Source organism: Oncorhynchus keta, unplaced genomic scaffold, assembly GCF_023373465.1.
Source record: "Oncorhynchus keta strain PuntledgeMale-10-30-2019 unplaced genomic scaffold, Oket_V2 Un_contig_3330_pilon_pilon, whole genome shotgun sequence".
Classification (NCBI taxonomy): domain Eukaryota; kingdom Metazoa; phylum Chordata; class Actinopteri; order Salmoniformes; family Salmonidae; genus Oncorhynchus; species Oncorhynchus keta.
Window position 1 is genome coordinate 263,883 of NW_026287199.1, and position 12,046 is coordinate 275,928.

The window sequence follows — 12,046 nt, forward strand, 5'->3', positions numbered from 1 at the left end:
TAATGTAATGTAATGTATAATATAATGTAATGTAATCTAATGTAATGTAATATAATATAATGTAATGTAAAATAATGTAATGTAATGTAAAATAATATAATGTAATGTAATGTGAGCAACAACTAAAAATTGTGGACCGGCAATTCGTAACGTTTGAATGGGTTTTCTGACCAATGCATTTGGATCGCATTGGGGTCCGTGGACTGATGCACCTTTTAAATCGGGGACTGATTCGTATTGGTGAATCATGATAGCCCCAGTCAGAACCACAGCCCCAGTCAGAACCACAGCCCCGGTCAGAACCACAGCCCCGGTCAGAACCACAGACCCGGTCAGCCATAGCCCCAGTCAGAACCACAGCCCCAGTAAGAACCACAGCCCCAGTCAGAACCACAGACCCGGTCAGCCATAGCCCCAGTCAGAACCACAGCCCCAGTAAGAACCACAGCCCCAGTCAGAACCACAGCCCCAGTCAGAACCACAGCCCCAGTCAGAACCACAGACCCAGTCAGAACCACAGACCTGGTCAGATCCACAGACCCGGTCAGAACCACAGACCTGGTCAGAACCACAGCCCCATTCAGAACCACAGACCCAGTCAGAACCACAGCCCCAGTCAGAACCACAGCCCCAGTCAGAACCATAGACCTGGTCAGAACCACAGCCCCATTCAGAACCACAGACCCAGTCAGAACCACAGCCCCAGTCAGAACCACAGCCCCGGTCAGAACCACAGCCCCGGTCAGAACCACAGCCCCGGTCAGAACCACAGACCCGGTCAGCCACAGCCCCAGTCAGAACCACAGCCCCAGTAAGAACCACAGCCCCAGTCAGAACCACAGCCCCAGTCAGAACCACAGCCCCAGTCAGAACCACAGACTCGGTCAGAACCACAGACCTGGTCAGATCCACAGACCCGGTCAGAACCACAGACCTGGTCAGAACCACAGCCCCATTCAGAACCACAGACCCAGTCAGAACCACAGCCCCAGTCAGAACCACAGCCCCAGTCAGAACCACAGCCCCAGTCAGAACCATAGACCTGGTCAGAACCACAGCCCCATTCAGAACCACAGACCCAGTCAGAACCACAGCCCCAGTCAGAACCACAGCCCCAGTCAGAACCACAGCCCCAGTCAGAACCATAGACCTGGTCAGAGCCACAGCCCCGGTCAGAACCACAGACCCAGTCAGAACCACAGCCCCAGTCAGAACCACAGCCCCAGTCAGAACCACAGACCTGGTCAGAACCACAGACCCGGTCAGAACCACAGACCTGGTCAGAACCACAGACCCAGTCAGAACCACAGCCCCGGTCAGATCTGAGGGACAAGTCAATGTAAAGGGTGTTTATTGTAAGGGAGAGTTGTTTCTTTATGAGACGAGTTAGTGAAAACATTATGGTTCATATTCAACGGCACTGGCTGTGCATTATCAAAACACTAATAACAGCCAATAATCAGGAGAATTGTCACATAGGCCTATTACCATGTTAATAATACCTGAATTATCTACAATTATGTACAGTACATGAGATACACGGCGACACAGGGTCACACAGGGCGATACAGGGTCACACAGGGCGATACAGGGTCACACAGGGCGATACAGGGTCACACAGGGCGATACAGGGTCACACAGGGCGATACAGGGTCACACAGGGCGATACAGGGTCACACAGGGCGATACAGGGTCACACAGGGCGATACAGGGTCACACAGGGCGATACAGGGCGATACAGGGTGATACAGGGTGATACAGGGCGATACAGGGTGACACAGGGTCACACAGGGTGATACAGGGCGATACAGGGTGATACAGGGTCACACAGGGCGATACAGGGCGACACAGGGCGATACAGGGTCACACAGGGCGATACAGGGTCACACAGGGCGATACAGGGTCACACAGGGCGATACAGGGTCACACAGGGTGATACAGGGTCACACAGGGCGATACAGGGTCACACAGGGCGATACAGGGTGATACAGGGTCACACAGGGCGATACAGGGTCACACAGGGTGATACAGGGTCACACAGGGCGATACAGGGTCACACAGGGCGATACAGGGTCACACAGGGCGATACAGGGTCACACAGGGCGATACAGGGTCACACAGGGCGATACAGGGTCACACAGGGCGATACAGGGTCACACAGGGCGATACAGGGTCACACAGGGTGATACAGGGTCACACAGGGTGATACAGGGTGATACAGGGTCACACAGGGTGATACAGGGTCACACAGGGTGATACAGGGTGATACAGGGTGATACAGGGTGATACAGGGTCACACAGGGTCACACAGGGTGATACAGGGTCACACAGGGTCACACAGGGTCAGGCTGACAGGACGAGAGGAGACAGATGTAGAGGTCAGCCTCTATAGTGACACTAATCCTTCCATTAATTCATATTGATAGCATTCTGATCAGCGTTATCAAAAACAATTCTCTAAACATCTGTCCGTCTACAATCATACACCCGTCCGTCCGTTGCCATGGGCTGGTCACCGCGGTGCTGGGTTGTTTCCGTAGCGATGACCTTGTTTCCATAGTGATAGTTAGAGCCTGGCCTTGGGTTTCAGCAGCTCTTTCAGAGTGTCCAGATTCTCTCCCTCTGGGGCCGCAGGCCACGCATTGTGATCTACACACACGAGAGGGAGGTTATAAACTCATGTGTATAAAGTGAGTAACTGTGTGTGTTTGTACCTACCTGGTATTTCCCACATAGAGTGGTAAAGACTCTGTCCAGCGTCCACCCTCAGAGTGGCTCCAGAGATATAAGAAGCACCAGGAGACAGGAGGAAGCACACTGCTGGAGAGATCTGAGAGAGAGAGACCGTCAGTACACAGAGAGAGAGGGAGGGAGAGACCGTCAGTACACACAGAGAGAGGGAGAGAGAGACCGTCAGTACACACAGAGAGAGGGAGGGAGAGACCGTCAGTACACAGAGAGAGAGGGAGAGAGAGACCGTCAGTACACACAGAGAGAGGGAGGGAGAGACCGTCAGTACACAGAGAGAGAGGGAGAGAGAGACCGTCAGTACACACAGAGAGAGGGAGAGAGAGACCGTCAGTACACAGAGAGAGAGGGAGGGAGAGACCGTCAGTACACAGAGAGAGAGAGAGAGAGACCGTCAGTACACAGAGAGAGGGAGAGAGAGACCGTCAGTACACACAGAGAGAGAGGGAGGGAGAGACCGTCAGAACACACAGAGAGAGGGAGAGAGAGACCGTCAGTACACACAGAGAGAGAGGGAGGGAGAGACCGTCAGAACACACAGAGAGAGGGAGAGACCGTCAGAACACAGAGGGATAGAGAGACCGTCAGTACACACAGAGAGAGGGAGGGAGAGACCGTCAGTACACAGAGAGGGAGGGAGAGACCGTAAGAACATACAGAGAGAGAGGGAGAGGGAGGGAGAGACCGTCAGTACACAGAGAGAGAGGGAGGGAGAGACCGTCAGAACACAGAGAGAGGGAGGGAGAGACCGCCAGAACACACAGAGAGAGGGAGAGAGAGACTGTCAGTACACAGAGAGAGAGGGAGGGAGAGACCGTCAGAACACACAGAGAGAGGGAGAGAGAGACCGTCAGAACACACAGAGAGAGGGAGGGAGAGACTGTCAGTACACACAGAGAGAGAGACGGTCAGAACACAGAGGGATAGAGAGACCGTCAGTACACACAGAGAGAGGGAGAGAGAGACAGTCAGTACACACAGAGAGAGGGAGAGAGAGACCGTCAGTACACACAGAGAGAGGGAGAGACCGTCAGAAAACAGAGGGATAGAGAGACCGTCAGAACACACAGAGAGAGGGAGAGAGAGACCGTCAGTACACACAGAGAAAGGGAGAGAGAGACCGTCAGTACACACAGAGAGAGGGAGAGAGAGACCGTCAGTACACACAGAGAGAGGGAGAGACCGTCAGTACACACAGAGAGAGGGAGAGACCGTCAGAACACAGAGGGATAGAGAGACCGTCAGTACACACAGAGAGAGGGAGAGAGAGACCGTCAGGACACAAAGAGGGAGAGAGAGACCGTCAGGACACACAGAGAGAGAGAGAGGGAGAGAGACCGGCAGTACACACAGAGAGAGAGGGAGAGAGACCGTCAGTACACACAGAGAGAGGGGGAGAGACCGTCAGAACACACAGAGAGAGAGAGAGAGAGAGACCGTCAGAACACAGAGAGAGAGAGAGAGAGAGGGAGAGAGAGACCGTCAGAACACAGAGAGAGAGAGAGGGAGAGAGAGACAGTCAGAACACAGAGAGAGAGAGAGAGGGAGAGAGAGACCGTCAGAACACAGAGAGAGAGAGAGAGGGAGAGAGAGACCGTCAGAACACAGAGAGAGAGAGAGAGGGAGAGAGAGACCGTCAGAACACAGAGAGAGAGAGAGGGAGAGAGAGACCGTCAGAACACAGAGAGAGAGAGAGAGAGAGAGAGGGAGAGAGGGAGAGAGGGAGAGAGAGAGAGAGACCGTCAGAACACAGAGAGAGAGAGAGAGGGAGAGAGACCGTCAGAACACACAGAGAGAGGGGGAGAGACCGTCAGAACACACAGAGAGAGAGAGAGAGAGAGAGAGAGACCGTCAGAACACAGAGAGAGAGAGAGAGAGGAGAGAGAGACCGTCAGAACACAGAGAGAGAGAGAGAGGGAGAGAGAGACCGTCAGAACACAGAGAGAGAGAGAGAGGGAGAGAGAGACCGTCAGAACACAGAGAGAGAGAGAGAGGGAGAGAGAGACCGTCAGAACACAGAGAGAGAGAGAGAGGGAGAGAGAGACCGTCAGAACACAGAGAGAGAGAGAGAGAGAGAGAGGGAGAGAGGGAGAGAGGGAGAGAGAGAGAGAGACCGTCAGAACACAGAGAGAGAGAGAGAGAGGGAGAGAGACCGTCAGAACACACAGAGAGAGAGAGAGAGAGAGAGAGAGAGAGAGAGAGACCGTCAGAACACAGAGAGAGAGAGAGAGGGAGAGAGACCCGTCAGTCTCAAAGCGGTCTGAAGCACTGTATTGTGTAAATGATGTGTGTACCTCCTCTGGGACTCCCAGTCTTTTAGCAGGGCTGAAGGGAATAGACATCTTAAACAGTGTTGGACCAAACTCCTTATAGTTCTCAACGGCTGTCTTGGAGATGATGGTGCCCTGGAAGAGGTGACAGAGTGACTGGCTTGAAAACCGGGGGCTTCTGTGGCAAGGTACCATAAGACTGGATTAGCCCACTGAGCTTAAGATAAGGCTTTGAGAGCTTGGGGAGCAAACACAAGTCTTCAGGTCAGTCATACTGTCACATTTTAGCGCATTTACAAATCAGGCAAACTGAACACACACACACGTACGTACCGGTGCTATGGCGTTGACTCTGACTCCAGACACCGCCCATTCGATGGCCAGAGTCTTAGTTAGGTTGTCTACAGCGGCCCGCGCTGCTCCGGTATGACTGGCCAGAGACAACCCAGATGTCAGCGTGAGGTCCCCTCAGTAAGGTAGGTAGGTAGGTAGGTAGTGTGTAGGAGGTGGTAGTAGGTAGGTAGGTAGTGTAGAGTTGGTGGTAGGTAGGTAGGTAGGTAGGTGGGCAGGCAGGTGGGCAGGCAGGTGGGTGGGCAGGCAGGCAGGTGGGGGTGGGTGGCAGGCAGGTGGTGTGCAGAGTGGTGGTAGGCAGGCAGGCAGGCAGGCAGGCAGGTGGGCAGGCAGGCAGGCAGGCAGGCAGGCAGGTGGGTGGGCAGGCAGGCAGGTGGGCAGGTGGGGCAGGCAGGCAGGCAGGCAGGCAGGCAGGCAGGCAGGGTGGGCAGGTGGGTGGGTGGGTGGGTGGGTGGGTGGGTGGTGGGTGGGTGCAGGCAGGTGGCAGGCAGGCAGGCAGGCAGGTGGGTGGGCAGTGGGCAGGCAGGTGGGTGGGCAGGCAGGCAGTGGCAGGCAGGCAGCAGGCAGGCAGGCAGGCAGGCAGGCAGGCAGGCAGGCAGGCAGGCAGGCAGGTGTGGGGTTGGTGGCAGGCAGGCAGGCAGGCAGGGTGGCAGGCAGGCAGGCAGGCAGGCAGGCAGGCAGGCAGGCAGGCAGGTGGGTGGGTGCAGAGTTGGGGCAGGCAGGCAGGCAGGTGGGCAGGCAGGCAGGCAGGCAGGCAGGCAGGCAGGCAGGTGGGGTTGGTGGTAGGCAGGCAGGCAGGCAGGCAGGCAGGCAGGCAGGCAGGCAGGCAGGCAGGCAGGTGGGCAGGTGGGGCAGGCAGGCAGGCAGTGGGAGGTGGGCAGGCAGGCAGGCAGGCAGGCAGGCAGGCAGGCAGGCAGGCAGTGCAGAGTGGGGTGGGCAGGCAGGCAGGCAGGCAGGCAGGCAGGCAGGTGGTGTGAGAGTTGGGCAGGCAGGCAGGCAGGCAGGCAGGCAGGCAGGCAGGTGTGCAGAGTTAGGGCAGGCAGGCAGGCAGGCAGGCAGGCAGGCAGGTGGGCAGGCAGGCAGGCAGGCAGGCAGGCAGTGGCAGAGTGGGCAGGCAGGCAGGCAGGCAGGCAGGCAGGCAGGCAGGCAGGCAGGCAGGGTGGGTGGGCAGGCAGGCAGGTGGGTGCAGGTGGGCAGGCAGGCAGGCAGGCAGGCAGGCAGTGCAGAGGTGGGCAGGCAGGCAGGCAGGTGGGCAGGCAGGCAGGCAGGCAGGCAGGCAGGCAGTGCAGAGTGGGCAGGCAGGCAGGCAGGTGGTGTGCAGGCAGGCAGGCAGGTGGGTGGGTGGGTAGGTGGGTGGGTGGGCAGGCAGGTGGTGCAGGTTAGCAGGTGGGCAGGCAGGCAGGCAGGCAGGCAGGTAGGGGTGGGGGGGCAGGCAGGCAGGCAGGCAGGTAGGTAGGTAGGTAGGTAGGTAGGTAGGGTTGTAGACTCACGCCATGCCTGGGAAGCCCTTCCACATATCAGCGATGATGTTGACGATCACTCCTCCGTTCTCCTTCATCCATGCAGCATACACTAGGAAAACACACACCATGTTACACACACACACACACACACACACACACACACACACACACACACACACACACACACACCTTCCTTGCAGCAGTGGAAGGTTCCTGTGAGGTTGGTGTCTATGACAGCCTTCCACCCCTTAGACGAGGTGTGTTCTGCTGGGCTGCTGAACTGACCTCCACCGTTATTTACCAGGTAGTCTATCCGACCATACTGCTGCAACACTGACCCCACCAGAGACAGCACCTACAGCCACGCACACAGAAGAGGTTTCCTTTGATACACCATGGGGTTAGTACCCCTTCCTCCATGTGGAAGATACAGGATGCTGTGTTGACATACCTCCTCCTCGTTGCGTATGTTACAGACTATAGGGGTGACGGAGGCAGGACTAGACTCAGGGATACTCTGTCTCAGCTCTTCAGCTGCAGCCTCCAGCCTCTCCAGCTTCCTACTGGAGATTACCACGTTACAACCTGACACACAGAGACACATGATCACCACGTTACAACCTGACACACAGAGACACATGATCACCACGTTACAACCTGACACACAGAGACACATGATCACCACGTTACAACCTGACACACAGAGACATGATCACCACGTTACAACCTGACACACAGAGACACATGATCACCACGTTACAACCTGACACACAGAGACACATGATCACCACGTTACAACCTGACACACAGAGACACATGATCACCACGTTACAACCTGACACACAGAGACACATGATCACCACGTTACAACCTGACACACAGAGACATAGCTGCTACTAGAACTCTGTGCCAATGGTATTCACACATGTAGCTGCTACTAGAACTCTGTGCCAATGGTATTCACACATGTAGCTGCTACTAGAACTCTGTGCCAATGGTATTCACACATGTAGCTGCTACTAGAACTCTGTGCCAATGGTATTCACACATGTAGCTGCTACTAGAACGCCTTGCCAATGGTATTCACACATGTAGCTGCTACTAGAACTCCTTGCCAATGGTATTCACACATGTAGCTGCTACTAGAACTCTGTGCCAATGGTATTCACACATGTAGCTGCTACTAGAACTCCTTGCCAATGGTATTCACACATGTAGCTGCTACTAGAACTCCTTGCCAATGGTATTCACACATGTAGCTGCTACTAGAACTCTTTGCCAATGGTATTCACACATGTAGCTGCTACTAGAACTCCTTGCCAATGGTATTCACACATGTAGCTGCTACTAGAACTCCTTGCCAATGGTATTCACACATGTAGCTGCTACTAGAACTCCTTGCCAATGGTATTCACACATGTAGCTGCTACTAGAACTCTGTGCCAATGGTATTCACACATGTAGCTGCTACTAGAACTCTGTGCCAATGGTATTCACACATGTAGCTGCTACTAGAACTCTGTGCCAATGGTATTCACACATGTAGCTGCTACTAGAACTCTGTGCCAATGGTATTCACACATGTAGCTGCTACTAGAACTCTGTGCCAATGGTATTCACACATGTAGCTGCTACTAGAACTCCTTGCCAATGGTATTCACACGTGTAGCTGCTACTAGAACTCCTTGCCAATGGTATTCACACATGTAGCTGCTACTAGAACTCCTTGCCAATGGTATTCACACGTGTAGCTGCTACTAGAACTCCTTGCCAATGGTATTCACACATGTAGCTGCTACTAGAACTCCTTGCCAATGTAATATTGTCTTTTGAACAGAGATCAGTGTATCTCGGGCCGCATTTCTTAAAGTATTGGTGTCAGACCTGTTAGTGGTCAGTGCACATTTACAATTGTTTAGTTAAATTACTGTAATTGTTTGGCCAAGTGCATCTGGTGACAGGGTGACGGGGTGACGGGTGACGGGGTGACGGGGTGACAGGGTGACGGGGTGGCGGGGTGACGGGGTGGCGGGGTGACGGGGTGGCGGGGTGACGGGGTGGCGGGGTGGCGGGGTGACGGGGTGACGGGGTGACGGGGTGGCGGGGTGACGGGGTGACGGGGTGACGGGGTGGCGGGGTGACGGGGTGGCGGGGTGACGGGTGGCGGGGTGACGGGGTGACGGGGTGACGGGGTGGCGGGGTGACGGGGTGGCGGGGTGATGCCGGTGCTTCCCGGTTTACCGGATCCTTTTTTCTACCGTTTTGTTGTCATCTACAACAGGAAGTGGTCTCCTGCCTGACTGAGAACCCACCTCACACAGTTCTGGGTTGTTCATCTACAAACAGGAAGTGGTCTCCTGCCTGACTGAGAACCCACCTCACACAGTTCTGGGTTGTTCATCTACAACAGGAAGTGGTCTCCTGCCTGACTGAGAACCCACCTCACACAGTTCTGGGTTGTTCATCTACAAACAGGAAGTAGTCTCCTGCCTGACTGAGAACCCACCTCACACAGTTCTGGGTTGTTCATCTACAAACAGGAAGTGGTCTCCTGCCTGACTGAGAACCCACCTCACACAGTTCTGGGTTGTTCATCTACAAACAGGAAGTAGTTTCCTGCCTGACTGAGAACCCACCTCACACAGTTCTGGGTTGTTCATCTACAAACAGGAAGTGGTCTACTGCCTGACTGAGAACCCACTGACACAGTTCTGGGTTGTTCATCTACAACAGGAAGTGGTCTCCTGCCTGACTGAGAACCCACCTCACATAGTTCTGGGTTGTTCATCTACAAACAGGAAGTAGTCTCCTGCCTGACTGAGAACCCACCTCACACAGTTCTGGGTTGTTCATCTACAAACAGGAAGTGGTCTCCTGCCTGACTGAGAACCCACCTCACACAGTTCTGGGTTGTTCATCTACAAACAGGAAGTAGTTTCCTGCCTGACTGAGAACCCACCTCACACAGTTCTGGGTTGTTCATCTACAAACAGGAAGTGGTCTCCTGCCTGACTGAGAAAGCAGTAGATGCTCTGGTCCAGTTTGGCTTCACATACCTGTGTGAGTCAGGGTTCTCAACTCTGATGTACATAAACAACAAGTCCAGAAACAGTCTCCAGGCTGAACAGGACCTCAGTGTTGTCAAGAACAGAGTCCAGAAACAGTCTCCAGGCTGAGCAGGACCTCAGTGTTGTCAAGAACAGAGTCCAGAAACAGTCTCCAGGCTGAACAGGACCTCAGTGTTGTCAAGAACAGAGTCCAGAAACAGTCTCCAGGCTGAGCAGGACGTCAGTGTTGTCAAGAACAGAGTCCAGAAACAGTCTCCAGGCTGAGCAGGACCTCAGTGTTGTCAAGAACAGAGTCCAGAAACAGTCTCCAGGCTGAACAGGACCTCAGTGTTGTCAAGAACAGAGTCCAGAAACAGTCTCCAGGCTGAGCAGGACCTCAGTGTTGTCAAGAACAGAGTCCAGAAACAGTCTCCAGGCTGAGCAGGACCTCAGTGTTGTCAAGAACAGAGTCCAGAAACAGTCTCCAGGCTGAGCAGGACCTCAGTGTTGTCAAGAACAGAGTCCAGAAACAGTCTCCAGGCTGAGCAGGACCTCAGTGTTGTCAAGAACAGAGTCCAGAATAGACCTGCTCTCCTTAGCACTGTGTGTGTTTACTGGTCTACAGATGTGATCAATCACTTTATTCCAGTTCAGAATTAAAAATATATATTGTATTGTAAACAGCAACAGTTCCAAACCAGACTTTCTTTCAACAATATTTTCTACAGTAAGATGTACAGTAGGCCTGATCATTTTTCATCTGTACTGTTACTTAGGCTTGCACTATCAAAAAGCCTGTGTGTGTGTGTGTGTGTTCTGTTATTCGTCTGTGTGATGTGATCAATCAGTTTATTCCAGTTCAGAATGAAAATGATTTGTTGTATTTTAGCAGCAACAGTTCCAACCTAGACTGATATGTCAGAGTGTTTTTAATGGGGGGAAATAAACATGAATACATATTCATATGAATATTTAATTTCATTGTTATTTGTTTTAGTCTATATTGCATTTGTTTGAGGCATAAGAGCAGTGAAATATCAATAATATACCGATATGTATGTATAGTTGCATATTTTCCTAAACATGGGTCCCAGGAAAACAGAATTTCTCTGATCTAGGGTAAAGTTCACTCAGTGCTGCTATAACCGAGTTAGCGACTCCCTGCCTGTGTCTAAACGCGGACACACACAGAGTAATCGATACGTCTGAACACAACACACTACCTACCCAGCTTCAGCAGGTCGGAGGCGATGGCTTTACCGATTCCGGTGCCTCCTCCCGTTACCACCGCCACTTTGTGGTTGAACAGACCCGCTTTAAACACACCGGAGACGGCCATGTTTCTCCCTGCTTCTCGGTGCTAGTCATGTGATCTGTCGTGTTTTTGAGCGCCCATGTGGCGCCCTCTCCAGGATACAGCCGGTATTACAGCCGACTGATAATGTCCTTTAGTGATGGGCGTTTCGGATCTGTTCAGTGAGACGGTTCTTTTGGCTCTCAAACCGCTCTTTAAAAAAAAATGTTTTTGTATTTTTTCAAGTCAAACAGTTTGCGAAAGTTTGACTATGATTGGTGTTAAAACAATTCTAATTAAATTATTAAATGAAATCACACTCCTCTTAACCACAATGTATTTAAAAATACTTTGGTTTGTTATGGAAAAGAATGCTATTAAATATTTGCATTTAAAGTATAACTTTTTATTGTATATAAACAGTGTGTATAAATCTAACCATTCAAAACTAACACAATCTGAACAACATACAGATTAAGTCAGAAGTTTACATACACTTAGGTTGGAGTCATTAAAACTAGTTTTTCAACCACTCCACAAATTTCTTGATAATTTCTTGTATAGTTTTGTTAGGACATCTACTTTGTGCATGACACAAGTCATTTTTCCAACAATTGTAAAAAGACAGATTTTTAAAATTCTAATTCGCTGTATCACAATTCCAGCGGGTCAGAAGTTGACATACCCTAAATTGACTGTGCCTTTAATTAGCTTGGAATATTCCAGAAAATGATGTCATGGCTTTAGAAGCTTCTGATAGGCTAATTGACATCATTTGAGTCAATTGGAGGTGTACCTGTGGATTTATTTCAAGGCCTACCTTCAAACTCAGTGCCTCTTTGCTTGACATCATGGGAAAATCAAAAGAAATCA

At 52.2% G+C, this 12,046-nt stretch overlaps 1 protein-coding gene across 2 annotated transcripts; it reads right to left on the reverse strand.

Annotated features, from left to right (window-relative positions):
- Nucleotides 1-1,334: 1,334 nt before the first annotated feature.
- Nucleotides 1,335-11,274, reverse strand: pecr (peroxisomal trans-2-enoyl-CoA reductase). Of its 2 annotated transcripts, XM_052508023.1 has the most exons (9): nucleotides 11,107-11,257; nucleotides 7,560-7,595; nucleotides 7,284-7,525; nucleotides 7,022-7,187; nucleotides 6,860-6,941; nucleotides 5,352-5,448; nucleotides 5,043-5,153; nucleotides 2,719-2,830; nucleotides 1,335-2,649 (listed from the first exon to the last, which is right to left on the reverse strand). In XM_052508023.1, exons 1-9 carry the CDS (start codon nucleotides 11,216-11,218, stop codon nucleotides 2,567-2,569), a joined length of 1,041 nt encoding a protein of 346 aa, XP_052363983.1. In that variant the 5' UTR covers nucleotides 11,219-11,257; the 3' UTR covers nucleotides 1,335-2,566. The 2 variants fall into 2 exon arrangements, with proteins under 2 accessions (XP_052363983.1, XP_052363984.1); XM_052508024.1 differs by lacking the exon at nucleotides 7,560-7,595 and having other exon boundaries at nucleotides 7,284-7,417; nucleotides 11,107-11,274.
- Between the last annotated feature and the right edge of the window lie 772 nt (nucleotides 11,275-12,046).

Excerpts from the sequence above, each read along its gene's own strand:
- pecr (XM_052508023.1), bottom strand. The coding sequence starts at position 11,218 with ATGGCCGTCTCCGGTGTGTTTAAAGCGGGTCTGTTCAACCACAAAGTG. Across the intron at positions 6,942-7,021 it reads CTTCCACTGCTGCAAGGAAG|TGTATGCTGCATGGATGAAG; the intron begins GTGTGTGTGTGT and ends GTGTTTTCCTAG. Across the intron at positions 2,650-2,718 it reads CTCTATGTGGGAAATACCAG|ATCACAATGCGTGGCCTGCG; the intron begins GTAGGTACAAAC and ends TCGTGTGTGTAG.